The sequence below is a fragment of the Numenius arquata genome, chromosome 4 (genome assembly GCF_964106895.1).
Source record: "Numenius arquata chromosome 4, bNumArq3.hap1.1, whole genome shotgun sequence".
In the NCBI taxonomy this organism is placed as follows: Eukaryota; Metazoa; Chordata; class Aves; order Charadriiformes; family Scolopacidae; genus Numenius; species Numenius arquata.
In genome coordinates this window covers 9196076-9216277 of record NC_133579.1, presented here as the reverse complement: position 1 = coordinate 9216277, position 20202 = coordinate 9196076, and the positions used below count along the sequence as shown (strand labels likewise).

At 39.5% G+C, this 20202-nt stretch overlaps 1 protein-coding gene across 1 annotated transcript in view; it reads right to left on the bottom strand.

Moving 5' to 3' along the window:
* The window catches only part of TOX (thymocyte selection associated high mobility group box), a 222663-nt gene that overhangs the window by 78651 nt on the left and 123810 nt on the right, over nucleotides 1–20202 (bottom strand). The window contains exon 3 of the mRNA XM_074146713.1: nucleotides 11891–12133. Coding sequence (XP_074002814.1) covers nucleotides 11891–12133 — 243 coding nt within the window. The remainder of the gene's footprint in view (nucleotides 1–11890; nucleotides 12134–20202) is intronic.

Sequence of the window (20202 nt, the reverse complement as noted above, 5' to 3'; positions counted from 1 at the left end):
GTTTCCCTGAGGAGTCTGTGCAGTTGCCATTAGAAGAATTGTTTAAAAAATAAGTTAGACAAACATCTGTCAGAAATGACAAACATATAGAGTATCCTGCTTTTGGGAAGATGACCTTTTGAAGTCCTTCCTTGGACTAGACTAAGAGAGGGACTTCAGGGTTCCTTCTGGACCAATTTCTGTAATTTGATAATAACAGAACATTAAGGCTGCACTGAGCCAGGATCCAAAGGGTCAGGTTACTTATGTAAGTTTTTCCTGTAGCACAGCTTTGCTATACTGTCTTTAATTATAAGATAATCAAAATAATAAAAATTGTTTCAAAACAGCACATTAGGTGATAATTACTGTCTTCAGTCTTGTTACAGCTTGCACTAGTTTTCCAAATGTTACAAAGAAAACCATTTCAGAATTACGACAGCAGAGTGTGGATCATTATTGACAAATACTTTTGTAGACACACCCATAATCTGATACAATCTAAAACGTAAATTTTCACTATTTATGAACAAATGAAAGCATCTGCTATAGAACAATCTCTGTTTCTGTTGAGACTCTGGAAGAGCCCCTAGTAGAGCTGGACAGGATCAACAATAGGCCAGAATGCTTCTGAAAATCCCACTGAGATTTTCAGCCTGCAATAGAGATTCTAAAATGCAGTTCAGAGGCAGAGGCCACAAACGACAAAGTTAGTGCAACAGCACCTGCCACAATTAAAATTACACAGGCCAGGCCCTGCGCAGAGAACTTTCCTTTTGTGTGTTTTCCCCTCCCTGCATCCATGAAAGCTGATGACAAGAGAGAAGAAACACATGTGCTACGCAACCAGCCTATAAGGCTTCGGACTGGGACCCTCGGGTGGTGGAGCATCAAACTCTGTGGTTAAGCAGATACTTCACAACTCCCTCAAGCTAACTGCATTTCAAGGGCAGGTGAAACAACCTGCCTATCTTTTCCACGGCTCTTAAATAAGGCTGCTGTATCACTTCCAGGTTGCATGATAGCTTAAAGATCTCAGCTATCATTATATGCAGTCACTATAATTGCTGTATATTAGATGTGTAACACGTGGCAGCTAATTTCTGCCTTTCTTACATTTGAGGACTTCTGCAAGTTCTAATATTGAAAGTTGTCTCTCACCGCACTGCTGCCCACCTTTGTGTTACTGATGATCAGACATGAAATCGGCTTCTGGTAATACTTTCGTTATTATGGGTCCCACGTCGTAGAGTCATCTTCTTCCTCTACCTCAAGATCTGTCTCTTTCAGCCTTTTGCAACTTGGGACTCATCTACATTTGTATATTGTGAGTTGCATTTTATTGGGTTTTTAATAAAGTAAATGTCTTTCTATTCTACAATATAGTACTTGACAGATATGAGGGGCTGATATTGCAAATACCTATTTGTACCATTATTAGTACATTACCTTCTTAGCTAATTAGTGACTACAAAGCATTTCAAGACACAAGAAAGGCGCTGCAGAAGAACAGGGTGCTACCAGTATTATTTTTCAAATGCTGCGGTTTATTTTTTCTAGAAAAAAAGAACTTTTAAAAGTTTTGCCAGTGGTTATTTTACACTGTACACTTTCTGTCAGGCAACTTAAGCTGCACTTAATATCCAGATCAGAACTAAGCCTATTGCACTAAACACTTTTTATGCTGCTTCATAAGAAAGGGGAGTGTAATAAAATTCATTGAACTGAGATCCCACACTTGAGTATTAGGGCATGTGTAGGAAACTGAAGCTTAGTTACCGAGTTAATCTCTCAAATTCTTTATGTGTGAATGAAGGTAATCTTAAAGTGTATTAGAAGGAAGTCCCATTTCTGAATTATAAAAAGTGTTGCATTCTCATCAAGGGCCTGATCCTGTAAATCTTCCATGCACGGGGCTTTTTTGCTAAAGGACCAGAACATCTAATTTCAACCACTTTTTCAGTTAATATAACTTTTGTAAGGATGAAGGAAAGGCACCTGTAGCCTGGTATCACCACTGTCAGGAAGTGGAATTTCAAAGATGGGGTATAGAGTAGCCTCATCTTGTCATCCATTAGGTATGCCATGTCTCAGCTTAGCAACTACAATGCTACTTCCTTTATTAACTCAGATAGCAAATTAACTCTGAAAGATCATATAAAGTTACTAACCGTCAGGCACTGCAACCTCACTCATAACCCAAGGATTTGGTTAAAATTTTATATCATGCAACTATGTACAGTATGTTGATTAAATCTGTTGCATCTACAATCAAAACTTTGGCTCTAGTTTCAGTCCCTGTTTAACGTAAAATGTGAATCTACGATTTGGGGAGACGGGGAATATTGCAAATGCTACATCCTGTCTCTTACATTTCCTCTCCAGCAGAGGGCTGCAGTGATTAACAGTGTGATACTTACTTACATACATATATATGTTCACATATATATATACACACATGTGTGTATCCATGTATATACGTATGTGTATGCATGTATCCTGAGCACTGCAGTCCACATTACCTCCAGGTCCTGGCAGGCACACGGATTGCCACGTTACTACCTGTAACGTCTCCTTTGTCTCTTTTCCTACCCCACAGGTTGATTGAAATAGGAATGTTGGGTACACACTGAGAATATGGAAGATAAACTGTAATACCTTTGTCCACCCGACTTCAGATGGAAAGGGTTCATTTTTGTGGGTTTTGTAACTGAAGGTTACGCACAAGCAGGCCTTAGAGGTGTTCCTCACTCCATAAGGCTTCTTGCTGCCACCACATACTTTAAGTCCCTTTTTGTAACTGTATTTATCCATGATATGCACGGGAAATGAATTAAGAACTTACATTTCGTTATCTTTATTGTTCAAATATAGAGGCAGCAGCATGTACAACGTGCCATAAATGCAGTTCAAAGGCATGTGTGAGTGAGGCTACAGAGATGAGTTCCGAAGCTGCGTGCATGTGGCTGCAGCCCAGCATTACACTGGCAGTGGAAGTTAAGGGTTTACACGCTGCCCCCAGGGAATCAATGATACTTAAGGTTCTGTAAAACTATTAAAACAGATGAAAAACCTGAGAGACTATTAATCGGACTTTTAAAATTCATTCAACTCAGAAAAATCAAAAAAGCCAAGAATGTGGTTTTTCTCCCAAAGCGAATTAAAAATTTTACTCAATATCTATAACTCTACAGAAGCAAGACTAGATGAGGAGAATTCACACTCCGTTCTAGCAGGCGACACTGTCATGAACCTCTGGGTTGCTGCTGTCCCAGCCCTCAGCAGGGTCATGCAGCACATCTGAACTTCCAGGATGTAAATGGCAGCTTGAGTTAAGACAATGCATGCCATAGTGGGACTGGTTTCGTTCACGTAAGATATCTTTCTATCTTTGGACAGGCTGGATAGATGGGCTGAGGCCAATGGGATGAGGTTCAACAAGGCCATGTGCTGGGTCCTGCACTTGGGTCACAACACCACCATGCAGTGCTACAGGCTTGCGGAAGAGTGGCTGGGGAGCTGGGTGGTTGTGCCACTGAGCTGTGAGCTGTGACCTGGGGGTGTTGGTCGACTGTCGACTGTCGGCTGAACATGAGCCAGCAGCGTGCCCAGGTGGCCAAGAAGGCCAACAGCATCCTGGCCTGTATCAGGAACAGTGTGGTGAGTAGGACTTGGGAGGTGATCGTCCCCCTGTACTTGGCACTGGTGAGGCCCCACCTCGAGTACTGTGTCCAGTTTTGGGCCCCTTACCACAAAAAAGACATTGAGGTTTTAGAGTGTGTCCAGAGAAGGGCAACAAAGCTGGTGAGGGGCCAGGAGAACAAGTCTTATGAGGAGCAGCTGAGGGAGCTGGGGTTGTTCAGCCTGGAAACAAGGAGGCTGAGGGCAGGTTTAGATTTTATATCAGGAAAAATTTTTACACTGAAAGGGTTATCAAGCATTGGAACAGGCTGCCCAGGGAAGCAGTGGAACTGTCATCCCTGGAGGTATTTAAAAGACGAGTAGACGTGGTGCTTAGTGATATGGTTTAGTGACGGGTTTTGTCAGTGTTAGGTTGATGGTTGGACTTGATGATCTGAAAGGCCCCTTCCAACCCAGGCAATTCTATGATTCTAACTGATTGTACTCCCTGTACGAGATGAGCTGAGATGATAAATGCAGTACAAATCCATGAAGGGTGTGCAGTCTTCTCAACTTCTTTTGAGTTTCAAGGAATGCAAATGCACGCATTTAAATAATGGAACAGGTGAAAGGAGAGGCTATTCCACCTGATGCACAAAACTCTCCCTTTCATCTGCACTGTGGGCTGCTTCTTCCTTTTTGTCTTCACAAAAGCATCCTCACAGTTTTTGAGAAAGACATTTCACTTCTATTCCATCTATAGGCCTTAAGATAACTAAGATTTCTTTTTTGCCAAAGACTGTCTTCAGAAACGTTTCATTATCTCGCTGTTCTCGACAACTACATGTGATGTTAAAAGCAGCAGATTAAAGTCAACAATCTCCGCTGCTGAAACCCCTGAATTTCTGACATTTTCTGAGAGTTATGTTTTCTCTATTTGCATACTCTATTATCTGTTTTGTTTGACACTTGCAGCTATGATGCTGCTTATGCATTAATCACTCCTGTGAGTACTTCACATGTGAGGTGTTGTATAATCTACCACCCGCAACTGAAGGCTTTCTCTCCGTACCACATTCATCATGTCATAACCAGTGACTATCTGGTTAAGTCTGAGAAACAATAATTAATACTGCTATACACTTTTTTTTTCTTACTTTTTTATGTAGCAAATAAATTCCTATCAGACAATGGGTAACCGTTGTGAAAAAAAGTTCACCAAAGCGTTTTCTACAGAAGGCTGTTTTCAAAAATGAAATATGCCACCTTGTTATTCCTCCTTGAAATTATACCAAAGTTGTTTTGCTACTGAATTTATGAAATATGTAAGCCACATGGAGTCTCAACACTCAAATAAGCAGAATGCTGTATTTCCCAATTGGCAGTAAATCAACAGCTTCACTGGCAATTTTAAAAACAAGACCTGGAATTATTTTAAAAAGAGTTCTGGTCATTTTTGTACAAATATTTTTCTACAGTAATGAGCAAATATTTGCTTGCTCTGTCTTTCAGGTAAGTTCTTAGTACTTAAAGACAGAAAATACAGCTTTACCAATACTTAAAAACCAGAAAAAAAATAAATCTAAGTTCATTAAAAACACTAATCTCAAATATTCTCACTGCAATTCTAGTCCTAGCTGACCTCAAGAGGGTGGAGCCCATGGATAGCCTGACCCCACAGGGTGCTTTCTTCTACTCTGCTGATTTTCTCTTGTGAGGGAAAAAACTGTAGAGGTGCTACCAATTGAAGTGCTACCAGCGATGTTCGCCTACCATGTATGCATGGACTAATGTTTACTGCCGAGAGCCCCTGAGGGACAACGTGACCCACAGGAATGTTCTGGGCTTCCTGCTGCAGTAGGGGGTTCATTAAACCAGTCCCAGAAAAAGTACATCTTTTTGAGACATGCCCAATCTTGATTTCAGTCCTCAGGTACAGAAAACCAACCACCTCCCATAGTACATTATTTAAATGGCAAATCTCTATCACTGTTAAAAATGCATGCTTTGTTTCCAGTCTGATTTTATACAGCTGTAATTTCTCAACGTTGGATGTTTTAATGCTTTTTTGTAGTACAGTGAAGAGCCTTCTACTAGGAGATATGCAATATGCAGGAATTTATAAAACCTTGATCAAGTCACATCTTAATCAGATCCTCTACATATCCTTTCTGTTGTCTTTCCGATGACAAAAGAGTGGAGCAGACATCAGAAGTAAGGAAAGAGAAACATGATGTCCCAGAGCCCTGGATGGAATACATCATCATAATTCTACCGAAGACAATAAAGTTATGCCGACTGACATCAGCTGAAGATTTGGCTGTGCATCTCAATAGTTAGGCTGTTTGACAAAACATACACTAACTATGATAACCTTTTGCCACACAAGCCTTATTTCAGTGAGAAAATCCAGCTTGTAAAATACGGTGAGTTTTTTTTTAAAAAAAAAAAAAAAGGACAAGAAAGTTATCCTGCAAGAATACGAAGTTGCTTAATAAGAGAAAAAAAACACAAATACTTTAACACAACGTGTTACATGACCTTAGCTTTATGATTTGGTGGTTCTGACGGCAATAACTCACTGCAATAAAATTTGGGGTAGCAGCAGGTCTGTGTAGCATAACAGTAAATTTTGATGTAAACTGAAGACCAGAGCCTGGTAATGAGGCACAAATGTGAAGTATTCACCAGAGACTAAAAGTATCTTCTACCACTGACGTGCAATACAAGCTAGAAAAAAGTATCCAAGCATGATTCAAATCTCACCAGTTAGGTTAGAAGGGGAAAAACTTTTGTATTGTTATGAAAGTTATTCATCTCGTTCATCAGAAATAAAAAATTTCTCTTTGACTCAGTAGTTTGCATTAACGCTTAAAGGTGCCAAAAAAAAAATCAACTGTATAGGTCAGCCTCAAGATGAGATATGAATACTGAGTTTTAACTAATATGTATGAAAGCGGTTAAACAAAATCTCTTAAATACATCCCAGCTACAACAACAACAATCTCCTGCATTGGATTTATTAGCAACTGTGTACTGTGAATAAGATATACTAGCTTCATTCTACCTGAGATAAAAATGAAAAAGAAAAAAAAAAAAAAAGCAGCTGTCCGCTTTCTTTACTGTTATACAGTGCCACGTTTTGTTTAAGATATTACTCTCTCATGGGCTGCATATATAAAAAATATAATTCATGAAAAAGTAAAATGTAATTGTTCAGGCTTTGATGAATTGGGGCACAATGTTAAATAATTATTCATTGCCTTTATTCTTCTGTCAAAGTGGGCAAAAAAAAAAAGCTTTTTATTGCTTTGTTTTATATAAGGACATGGGCCTTTGTGACATGCATTTTATTTTAAACTAATGCTTCTATTATTCCACATCTGAATAATTATAGCTGATGTCATCTACTATTCAGTGTCCTAGAAGATCTTTAGCTCTAGTCCACTGTTACATATTTTATGCATTACATGAAATAAAATACCTCAAGATTTTGAAAATATTTATTTTAAAAACAGCAATGAAATTGTCTGTAATCACATCTTCTGCTCTGCTTTGAAAGCAGCATTATTCAATATGCCAGTGGTCTTTTCCATAAGAGCAACATATTAGAAATTCATGCTGCTCTAATATATCTGAATTCATTGATGTACTGCACTCCCTATAGACCTAAAGAAACATTTTTGCTTCAGTTTCATATGTCCTGCACATTACCTACTGATGTGGTGGTTGTCAAAACAGTTGTACAGTAGCCTTTGAATTCAAAGTGTGCCTTGACTGTATACTAAAAATGACAATAAACCTAAGTATATACATTATGCTGGCTTTTGTTGCCAGCACAAGTAGAGCATTTGGGAAATAAATCCCATGATTTTATTGCCTTTTAACATCTTTCCCACTTTAAACTTCAAACCCAGAAATTTGAAGCATTCCAAGAAACCGAAATCTCTTTTATTTCTTTCTTGTAAATTTTCTATAGTATATCATCATGAACCACATTTTCAAAAAGATCAGCACAAGATTATAAATGAAAGCATTCCAAAAATAGTTTTTTTTCTTCTACATAAAAACAGCACTGTGATTTTTAACCTTGGTTTCTTGGGGAAAAAAGCAATCATCTATAGGATATACTAAAGAAGCTGAAATGTCTATAATTTTGTTGATAAAATGAACACACAGTAAAACTCATTTTATAGAAGACATCCAAAAGGATTTTTACAGATAAACCCACATTCTCATAGGATGGCATATACATGCATTTATTTGCAAACGTTAGAGGGGTGTTTCTTGTGGTCTTTGGAATATTTCAGAAAAAGTCACGCAAACAGAGAAGTGCTGACAGGTCAAGACCCAAATGGAACTGAACCAAACCTACACAGGGCCACCTCGGCTATAGTAAATCAGGAAGGGATCCCTTTTTCATCATATAGAAACAAACATCCCTAGAGGACAATCAGTACGTCTTCATTAAACAGCTCTATCTATACCTAATCGAATACACTTAATCAGGAATAGAAGCCATGTCCATTCTGAAGGAAGACTTCAGAGAGCTCACAACATGTTGCCCACCACGCTGGGGTTGGACTGTGTGCCCACAACACCGTGTGTCACATCCTGCACAAATTCTGCAGACTTATGAAGCCCCAGTATCCAGATATAATGAGCATCTAAAGAAATCTGTATGTGACAACACAGTATAAATTAGTGTGTGTGTGCATATGCCTGTATGTCACCTAAGCAGGAAACAGAAATACACAAACATAGAAGCCAATATATGAACTGACAGCAGAAAAATGAGAAAGAGAAAATTTCAGTGATTTTTTTTTTTTTTTAAGTAGTGGGGGTGCAATGGGAAGTCCAATAGATAAAAAAAAAAAAAAAAACTTCAAAGACAGCTAATTCCAAATTTAAGTATCAGACACAATTAATGGCAATGGGAAATTGGGAAATTTTCACCTCCCAGCATTGTAAAATTTTTCAGAAAGAATTCCCAGTGTAAAAAGTCTGTAAGAACCTGATCCCTAATAAGAATTCACTGAACTGCTAGTGGGCTCTTATTGTGTGTGTTTAAGCACTTCCACATAGGAGAATTCTTACAGAGCTTGGGGCAAATCCTGCAATCCTTACTCAAAGGGATTTCATCCACAGCTTTGAGGGAGTGCTGCACAGTATGAAACCAGGACTTCTAATGGGGAGAGTTTTGATGGGTTTTTAGGAGGGGTATAGCCTCAATTTTCAATCTGTCTACAATCACAGAAATCTTCATCTGAAAACACCTAGTAGTTGAGGTGAAAGAAAAATGCTACAATCAGCGTACAACCTATTTTCTTACTTTGTTTCTGAGCTCACTGTGTTTCCTTGCTCTCATTTGGATAGCATTAATTAATGCTTTGTCTATAAAAACACCAACTGAAAACCACTCACTAGTTCTAACACAGACAAAAAGGAAGGTATTATGGCTGAAATACCAACATGGGTTAAAAACTGGCTAAAAGGAAGGATATTGAAAGATAAAAAAAAAAAATAGGCCAAATTCAATCAGAGGCACATTGCACTGCAGCTGAATTTGTCCCAATATAAGTAAAATTTGCTGAAGATGTGAAATTAATTAGGGATAGAGAACAGCCAACAGATTCGTTTCTAAGAATAATTTTTCTAAAAATACTCATTAGTGCCCTGAAAAATGAAGTGAGATGCATGGTTTCCAAATACACTAAGTGGTAGTTGATATACCAGAAATCATATGGCACCAACAGTTTGGATAGATTGAACAAACTTATACATTATTTTCTGTGTGAGGCAATAAAAAAGTGATTTAGGCAAGTACTTGTTAAATGGATCAGAGCTTGATGAGATAGTAAAAAGGAAACTTAGAGACGAGTAACAGCAAGAGAAAAGAGTCATATTGAAGAAAAAAATGTAAAAGGTTCTGGATTAGAGAGAAGAGCTTCAAAGCTAAGTAAAGAATGCTAACTCTACAAAATCCTCTGTCTTTTTTCATCAATGGAAAGCCAAAAGGACAATGGGGCCATTCTATTCACTGAAGAAGTCACTGAATTCACTGAAGAATTAACTTAAATTATCTCCCTCAAGTTAATTCCTCTCAAGTTATCAAACTCAAATCAGAGGAACTAAACTGCCAAACAGTGTTTGAACCATACAAAATCGTGGTATTAGCATCCTATCAGTTGTACTAATGTGAGATGTAGCTTAATCTCCTTGATAGACAAGCCAACTTGAGTTAAAACTATTGCTAGTTAAGAGGCCCTCTTGTGTGCAAAGAGCATGCAAGTTAGGGATAACAGTTGACTTAGCCCATGATGCTTCAAGGATCATGCTTGCTTTATTGAATGAATCCTCAGAAATTACTGTTAAAATTTAGTGCATATTTTCTTGATGTCTGATTTTCATTTTTTCTGATCTTCACTAAGTCACAATAGCAAAATTGCTTAGTTATATTATTCAGCTCTTTTTGTATTTGCCCTGGATGCAATAATTCACTGTGATGATCTACAAACTCTCAAAGCCCTTTGTTCAGAGATTGTTGCAAGAGGTTAATGTGGAACATCAGAGCTTAAAAGAATGCATAGTTTCGAGCCATAGCCATGGCTCAAAAGAGGTCAATTCAGTGAAATACTGCTTGTCTTGACTGGAGTGCCGAGCCTTCCTTTTTCTTTTTCAAGTCCTTTCATAGTTCTGATTTTTAGAACCCCACACAAGATTTAGCTCATGCTCTTTAATGCATGCCATCAGCTTTGTAGAAATGCAAGCAAAATTCAAAACATTTCCACAAAGTATATTTATATCTCTCTATGAAAATCTGCCTCTCCTCTCCCCCCCCTCCCCCCGCCTCCCATTATTGAACATAACCCTGGGGTCAGATTCTGACCTCAAACACAAAGCATGCAACATCGTACTAAATCAATAACAACTAAGCAGCATGTAAGTAGCCAAGACTCCCCCCCCAGTCCACGGTACCGCTTGTTGGACATCCTCAGAGGGAATGCAGAGCTCCTCGAAATCAAGGCAGCTTTATTTTAATTAAGTTGCAATGAAGCCTTGTGACAAGGCTTTTTGTTGTTGTTGTTGTTGTTGTTGTTGTTGTAAACTAACTGTTTTCTGCCTCCATGGCCCCCCAGCCCCTGGCTCTGGGGTTGTGGCTGTTAGTCTCAGGGGTTGAATGGGGAGCTGAGCCTAGATCCCTCAGCCCCAAAAACCTCCATATGCTGCCTCAGCTCTTAGGCTCCCAGAAATGATTTATTTTTATTTTTTTTTAGGTAATGTGATGAGGAGCTAGCAAGCTGGAAGCCTAAACAGCCTCAGTCCCTAAGCACAGAGCCTCCCAGCTGGCACACAGTGCCCTAAGCCTCTGATCCCTCAGTGAGAAGCCCAAACCCTTGGATGTCTAGGAAGACCAGATCCTCAACTTCACCTGTCCGGATCTGCAGTTCCTGGGCAGCTCATCTAGCAGAGTGCCTGAAGTCCACTGAGCCCCACACAGTGCCAGCCCCCATCCTCTTCCATGGGATTTTTAACTCTTTGGACTAGAATTGTACATTGACGGGAAATAATGTCCTCTTTGGTACAATGATCTTGTCTGGAGCTGCTATGCAAAAAGTATACTAATTCTTTGTAGAGCCCACTTGAAAATATAACATGTAAAGTAGCTCTGCAGTTGTTGCAAGCAATTTAACGTTCAAAGAAGTGATTTATAATATCAGGCTTCCCAAGATTACGACCATAATGACTGACAGACTTTATAAGCAAATCGCCCAGTCATTTCAATTGGATTCTGGCTGGCTAAGGACTGGGAACTGTAAAAAGGCTGTAAGATTTGGCCTAGAATCAGAAATAACATTTGCTGTTTTCCAAACGTGCAGTAAACAAGAAAGGAGATATTAAATTTTTGTACATCTCTCAGCACATGCAAATGAGAATGGAAAGAGCCTCATCAGACAAACACGGAACAACAGCCATCTGGATCCAAACCCTGCTCCAGTGGAAGTCAAAGCCTTGAGCCTCCTTTTGTCATTATTTACATCCATGTAAAGGGGGAGTAATTCTACTCAAGGCAGCAGGTAACGCCCTGGCTTTGAGGAACTCAGCTGTAAAACCCCCACTGCCTGGGGCTGGGGGAAAATTCCACATAGAGAGCATGATGTAAAAAAACCTCGCTCCATGACTTGAGAGGTGCCGGAGCTGGCCCCCTTGGAGGATTTCAAACAGGTCTGTATTTCCATGATTTCACGACTTAAAGCAGAATGGAAGGGAAAGACTGAAAAATGCTTACCACGGAGAGGGAATTAGAAAGCAGTGTCCCGTCTTGGCCAAGCATGTTGGAAACTGTAATTTCAGGTAGATCCATGTTTTGTGGGTGAAATGGAAGGAGGCCATTGTGGTTCATGGGGTGACACAGGGAGTGGTACCCAGACTCTATCTCATTCAAGTGCACCAGGGAGTGGTCAGGCAATGATGGAGGAGTTATAGGAGGTATGTTAAAATCTTCACTTTCAAGACTTGGGCCAGGAAAAGACTGGAAAAAAACAACAACAGAAAGTGTTATGAAAATCATATGAATACTGATCAAGAATAGTAGTAATAGTCACACAAAACAAACAAAAATAACCCAACTCACATACTTCTAAGAAGGAGCTTCAATTTAACAAAAAGAATATTTTGAACACCCATATATTATAACAGTGGAGTTTCACCATTATGTATGGAAGAAAAATTGCCTCTGAGGCATAAGAATCTCTGATACTTTCACAGCTTCCATTAGAAAGAGATTTTTTTAAAGAAGTTGAATTCAAACAGATTTCAAGGGTCCTATTAAAATTTTCCAAGAGTGTTCATCTAGCTGAATACCTTTTTCATGGGAATTGTGGAAAAGGGAATGCAATTTATAAAATTAACATTGGCTCAAAATGGTTCATAAGACTCCCTGCTACTCAGATCGAGAATTATATAGTGAAGAAGAAAGATACCATTTTTAGGTTTACAGGAGAGCCATGCATTTGTTCTGCTACAAAGAAAAACAAATATATACAGAATAGTATATACTTTGTATGAATATACTTTGTGTTTATAAAAATACATCTATGCTGTCTCAAAAACACTGATTTTTCCTTTCTTAATCTATAAACTCAACGATACATACATTTTGTCAGTCATCTAAATGAGTTACTCCACAAAGCAACTCTTTATTCTTTTGTTGTCCGCTGCCATTAAGTCATCCAACTCAATCTGATCCAAGGAAAAGCCACAGGCAAAGTCAGAGTAATGCACCAAGGTGGATAATTGCTATTATTTATCTACATTCTTCATACAGCAGGTAGGCTCATTTGGGGGGTAGGGGTGGGTATGCTTATATTTCTTAAAGGAGAAAGGTGAGCAGGGTTAGATACATGATCCAAATCAAGAGTTAAAGGGATCAGCTGCAGTGGTTCAGCCTGAAAGCCTGCTCTGCTTTTCTGAGAACAGCCACAGTTCTCATCTTCGCAAGCGATGAGTCTTTGCACGTCCCACACCCACAGTCATGAGGTTTATAGCACAGAGGCTGCTTCCACCCTTCCTGCCCCTCTGCAGCAACGCAGCTCTGCTCTGAGTGCTGCTTTTGTTAATTCTGGAAATGCAAGGATTTAAATACATTCTGCTCCTGCAAAGTATCTTTGGGAAAGATGAAAATGAGGGCACAATTTCAAAGAGCAGCTATTAGAAGACAATGTTTTCCCCCAATACGAATTTGCAAATGGAGGAGGGTATGGTGTATGAATTCATGCAGAAGGACAAGAGGAGAATCAATGCCCAATTATAAGCAAAGGGGTTTTTCATTAGTCATCATAGTAATAGTGTCCTCCTGGATGCCTGGGGTTACTCTCCTCTGTACAAGGGTGGATATAAAAACCTAAATCAGACCACCAACAAAGAGTGTTACATGTTTTCAATGAGCTGCTGAACACAGAAGAACTTACTCAGGTGCACATTGCCATGGTTTTAATTGCTTTGCTTGTTTCCCACCGAGGTTTACACCTCTGTTACCAAATGTCTTAGCATGAAATAGGACAGGAAAAGTAGACTGTAAAGGACAAAATAAAGTCCCAAAGAATGAAAACAACAGGACAGAGAGAGGAAAAGGTCTGGCAGTGCCTTCGCCATCCTTCGGTGTGAGGACTTCGGTTCTGCCCATGGTTTCTAGCCCGTCCTTGGTGGGAAGTTGGTGTGAGCACTGCCATTTGTAAGTCGTATTTACCCCTGCTTTTAGAAGCCATGATGCAGCCATCAGCTGAGACATCTCCAAGGGAGGAAATACATACAGAAAAACCAGACCCTCTCTAATTATTATACATATCGTATTTACTCAACCACAATGTATAAACTGCAAAACCAAATAAAAGTATTATGGACACTGTATACACTAACTATTTGCTAATTACTATTATATTAAATCGATGATGAAAAGAATAAAGTGAGCTTAAGGTCTAACATGACAATAACAAAGCAGGAGCAGAAATGAAGGAAGGGACAACAACCACAATGCTCCTCTGGACCAGCACTATCCCACAAAAGTACACTTAGATTTGGTTACTCTAATCTTGGTGAGCTTAGAACCTACAGCCACCAGGAGGGATTCATGAAAAGAGAACATTTTGTGTTCAACACTGTCTTTTCTACTGCCACACAAGACTGATGGCCTCAAAAGAGTTTTCTCTCCCATAATTTTGCAGGTACAAAGAAATGTTAGCTCAACATGTGTTTTCTCTCTCTCTATCACTATCCTACAGTGAAAATACCTTGTGCTGCATCTTTGCTGAACCAACACCTTCTAGAGGAGGAAGAGAGATCTGCCCTCCTACTTTCCTTAAGCAGGCGTAGGACAAGAGTCTACAATATTCTCTCACCCCTTCACAAGAAGAAGGGACTTTCACATTTGCTACTGAAAGCAAATATTCCTAAACCAAATATTGACAGGCTGGGTGTGCCTAATATCGGGGGCATTCAGCAAATCTGCTGTCTTATTTGTACACCCTTCTTGCATACCATATGTGCATAGTTGGGCTTTTACCTTAGTTAGACTTTGATTTGCTGTGTTTCGAATGTTTTTAATTACTAACCGTTCAAAAACAGTGGGAGCAATTGAATTGCCGTTAGGACATTAGCTTCACTTACTAAAAAGAAATTAAAACACTAGAGGCATAAAACTCCACAACCCAAGTTGTGTCATATGTAACTATATAATAATGTTATATATATTATATGGACTAAGCATTTTAAATAGATGGTCGCTCTCTGATTATTAAAAAAAAACCAACAAAACAAAGTGCTTGCAAACCAGTTAGAGTATATTTGATCCCACATCACCATCCACTACACTTAAAGGAGCTTCTTAAAGTAGTGGGAGTACTGTAGCAAAGGCAATAATAACACCCCGAAACAACATATAATTCAAGCACTGGTACTTCCTATAATGTTTTTTCTTCTCTTTCTTCTTTTATTTTATGACATAAACTATTTTACTACTTCAATAAAGCTAGGCAGAATCCAAGCCATACGCTAATGGTATGGATAGATATTTGAAACCATCTGCAGATCAGGCTATTCACCTGACAGTTTCAGCCAATTTGCTATTTCCATACTTAGTAAGTGTGTATGTAACACTTACGGACACAACTTCCTCAGGGAAGTTACTTCAATAGTACCATGACAGTGCTCCAGCTTGTCTTGTCCAGGAGCATGGCTTAGATGCTTGTAATGACTTGGCACACTGGCACATCATAAATCAAAAGTCATCTATACATATGACATATATACATATATACATTTACAGCAAGCCCAACATATCCCAGAAAGAAGGCTGCTGCAGCTGCACTGGAGGGAAGGAGCGAGGAACAGGACACGTGCTTGTTCTGCCGATAGCAGCTACAGGCTTCAAACACCCACTCCTACTTTCCTGCCATCTCTTGCCATTGGGAAAGCCTTCCCAAGGAACCATCTGGAGTCCCCTTGGTGCAAGTGATCCAATGGGCTCTCCTGGAACATCATGTTATTACCTTCTCCCCCAAAAAGACATTTAAGGGAACTCCAGCATAAGGCCAGGCCCGAGGTTTTCCCTGCAGCAAGGGCTCCTACTCCCAGGCCAGTCATCATTCTGTCCTCACCCCTGGGCTTTCTTAGAGCATCTCTTCATCCAACCCAAGCCATTTATCTGGAATTTCTAATGAAAGCAGTTATCTACCATCAATAGGTAGATAGGTTCCCCATTAGGGAAGGCTACACTTCCTGTATCCAGTTACAACTCATAAGTACAGCTCACATGTATTAATAATAAATGGTAGCCTGTACCTTCAGCTCTGTTTTTCTTGGGAGTGGACAGAAAAGTTAGGGTCTCCCCCGCCCCCCAAAGGGTTTTTTCCTTTGTAGTTCACTTTACTATCAGCAGGACTTTCTCTATTCAGAGAGACATGGAATAGCTCCTTTTCATTCCACTGGTGACAGAAATACTAGCAAGCCTGTCTTTTCACTTTTGAATCAAAAAAGAGTAGCAGTAAATGCTTTATTTACTTTACCACAGAGCTGCTAGGAACTTTGCCAGTGGTTTCGCTTTCATCTCATGACTGTGGGAGTGGATGAGGTGTTTATCAGCTCTTCAGTTTAGGCGAACTTACTGGACCTTTATTACATTCCAGAGAGAAAGCCCTCTGCAAAGTAACACCATTAAAGCCACTGCATAGCACTGAACAGACACTGGCTTTAAATTCACTTTACTATAAAGAGGATTTTCATTACACCTGTATTTATTATAAGCAGATTTCAGTGTATTTCAGATGGGAGCTACACAGTGGGAACCTCGGAAGTGAGCATCCTTAAATTTGGGCTATTTATAGCCATAAAATTATGAAAAAGCAAGGATGTCTTCCCATATCTAAAGGGCAATATTCTAGGTTTCTGGTTAAATATTTGTGAGATTTCTGCCTAAATGATGGAAACTTCATAAAGCAGATGATCTTTGAGATGCCCATTCTGAGATCAAAAGACCTCATCATCTATGCCAATTTACCCTATAATTTTATAGAAAAGCTTGCTAGAATAAAATGATAGGGACACTTAAACCCGATTCACTGTCCAACTCAAGTCCAAGCTTTTGTTCCTGAACAATGACCTCACTGGTCCCCTTCAATTTATCTCTTATGCCACTGAGCTTTGCCAAATCCAGCCACAAGCTATGGAAGGGGGGAAAAACTGTGTGGGAGGTGCATGTCAAAGGTCAGTTCTTTACTTTAGCAACACGTAACTCAAAGTAGGGCTTAGCATCCTGCTGTGTTAATAACACAAACAAAAAATTTCTAGTATTTATTTTTGAGAACCCAGATACTCATCGTTAACAGAAAAATAAGGGAAATGCTTGCACAACCTGCTATATGAAATCATAGAATTGTCCAGATTGGAAAAGATCTTTCAGATCATCTAGTCCAACCATCAACCTAACACTAACAAAAACCATCACTAAGCCATATCTCTAAGCACTACATCTACAAGTCTTTAAAATACCTCCAGGAATGGTGACTCCACCACATCTCTGGGCAGCCTGTTCCAAGGCTTGACAACCCTTTCAGTGTAAAAATTTTTCCTAATATGAAATCTAAACCTCCCCTGGCATAACCTGAAGCCATTTCCACTTGTCCTATCACTTCTCACTTGGGAGAAGGGACCAACCCCCACCTCTCTACACCCGCCTTTCAGGTAGTTGTAGAGAGCGATAAGGTCTCCCCTCAGCCTCCTTGTTTCCAGGCTGAACAACCCCAGCTCCCTCAGCTGCTCCTCATAAGACTTGTTCTCCTGGCCCCTCACCAGCTTTATTGCCCTTCTCTGGACACACTCTAAAACCTCAATGTCTTTTTTGTGGTAAGGGGCCCAAAACTGGACACAGTACTCGAGGTGGGGCCTCACCAGTGCCGAGTACAGGGGGACGATCACCTCCCAAGTCCTACTCACCACACTGTTCCTGATACAGGCCAGGATGCTGTTGGCCTTCTTGGCCACCTGGGCACACTGTTGGCTCATGTTCAGCCGACAGTTGACCAACACCCCCAGGTCCTTTTCTGCCAGGCAGCTCCAGCCACTCTTCCCCAAGCCTGTAGCACTGCAGGGGGTTGTTGTGACCCAAGTGCAGGACCCAGCACTTGGCCTTGTTGAAACTCATCCCACTGGACTTGGCCCATAGATCCATCCCACCGAGAACCCTCTGTAGAGCCTTCCTACCCACAAGCAGATCTACACTCCCACCTAACTTGGTGTCCTCTGCAAACTTACTGAGGATGCACTCGATCCCCTCATCCAGATCATTGATAAAGATGTTAAACTGAACTGGCCCCAATACTGAGCCCTGGGGAACGCCGTTTGTAACTGGCCATCAGCTCTATTCACCACAACTCCTTGGTCCTGACCATCCACCCAGTTTTTTACCCTTTTCACATGGGGTAAAAATGTGAAGTTTTGATAGTTGAAGAGACACCTCAAACAGACTGATCACAAGAGGCAGTAAGCAAACATCCATTGTAAATCCCTCTGGAAAGAGCAGAACCATTGTTATAGTAGAGCACAGAAGACAACATACATGAAGTAAGTTTAATTCATGAGCTCAGTGGTTGTGTCAGTCACTGTACATATACTCAACAGAATCTGGTATTAGCAACAGTTCTTTAAACTTGGGAATTTGCCTATAGATATTTAATTTAAATGAAATGAATGGCACTGCCAACTATGTAGAGCGTGTCTTAATTTTTCATTTGCACCAAGGCTTCTGCATCTGAACTGTGGAAAGATGCCAGTTTTTAAAAGATAGATGCTTCAGGCTGTCTCCTCTTCTATTATTGAACACATTGTTACATAACTGAAATACTTATGAATCGAGAGTAATGTAAAAACAATGAGCTCATTAGAAGAGGAAAAAGAGCAACGTACCTTATGCACATTTGAAAGTTAGGATAATATATTTGACAGCAGATATTTCTAAAAGTTTTAATAGGATCAACCTTATCTCTAATTTCTAAATGGAGGACCTTCAGAAGCAAGTGTTTTTCAGCTTCTTTTGTCTCTGCATGAACAAGGCTTGATAGCTCGAGACTATAATGCATTACTGTGGAAACCTTCGGTCTGTTACATAAATCATCTTAACACTCAGCAAGAATTGTCCAACAGTGCCATTGATATGTTCAAGTCAATGATCCTGCAAACATTTTTTTTGTGTTTCTTCATATGGTAGACAACAGCAATAAATCATATTCATTTAAAACACACACAATATACGAATTTATCATGCAACAGCTATCAAAAATATATTACAGGGGAAGGTATAACTTTTTTCTATTGTGTTAATCAATTTCTCTAATTTACATTAGGTAAAGGGCAAAGCCTCAAGCAAAACATTAATTTTCCAGTACCAGATGAATTCTATTTTCAAGAAGGAGAATGTGCTGACAATGATATTATTGATTTAAAACAATCACAATTTCAAAGTTAACAGAATTATATAAAAGAGTAAACTTCTTTTTTTATTCCACTCGAGAGTCTTTTCGTTAAGTACATTAATTTTATACATATATTATAGCAGTTTGCTGGGAAACGTGTTTTGAATGAAGATTTTAAATTTAAATACATTTTAAATATGACAATAAGCAGAAGCACAAATATTATAAAAGATTACAAGATCTGGGCTTTGGAAACACCAATACTATAATCAACACACTTAAACTTCCCTTCAGACAAAGACCCAGCTGTGCACTTTTCCTATTTAGAAAGTTTGAGTAAATTTAGAAGAGAAGTGCAAGTCTTTTTTTTGGAATTACTGTTCAACTTCTTAGGAAAACTCAAGAGCCCTAGGCACACATGGGGCATCCTTAGATCTCCAGCTCATCCTGCTCACCTGTGCCACCCTCCTTAGTGCACCCCCGGTGGGGATCCAAGCGTGGTTGTTGTTTGACACACTTTTCACTGTTCTCTCCTGAAAAGAAAAGCATTTGGTCCCCCCCAGCGTGTGACGGTCCCTAATAGTGCAACCTCCGCAGAGCAGCACTGGGGGTGCTTTAGCAGGACTCTTGCATAAACACAGCTCCAGCTTGTCCAGTGTTTTAGGGATGCTAAAAGGAGGGGCAGACTTTCACCCCAGTAGGTTTCTACCATGCTACCTCCTAAAGACAAGTAGAGCAGCTCCCTCCCCTCATAGCTACGGCTTCAGGCTGTTTACAGACTTATTGTTATTATTATTATCACTACTACTATTATTATTACTATTATTATTATTTCAATTAAAGTTAAGATTCTTAAGGCAACTTGGGATCCTATTTGACAGGTTTTGGTCCATGCTACACCACAGGCAGTACTACCTATGATATAAACTTGAACTCAATGCTACAAGATATACTTCTATAAATTAGTCACTACATTTGCTAAATATTCTTTTTCAACTAGAGATAAAAAGCATATTAAAAATAAAACACTTTTTAAAGACCCTCTCTGCAAAACATACCTAAATTATGCTCACTACAAAGCACTGGGTAATAAAACCAGCAATATGCATATTCAATAAGCGGAATTTAACTTAAAAAA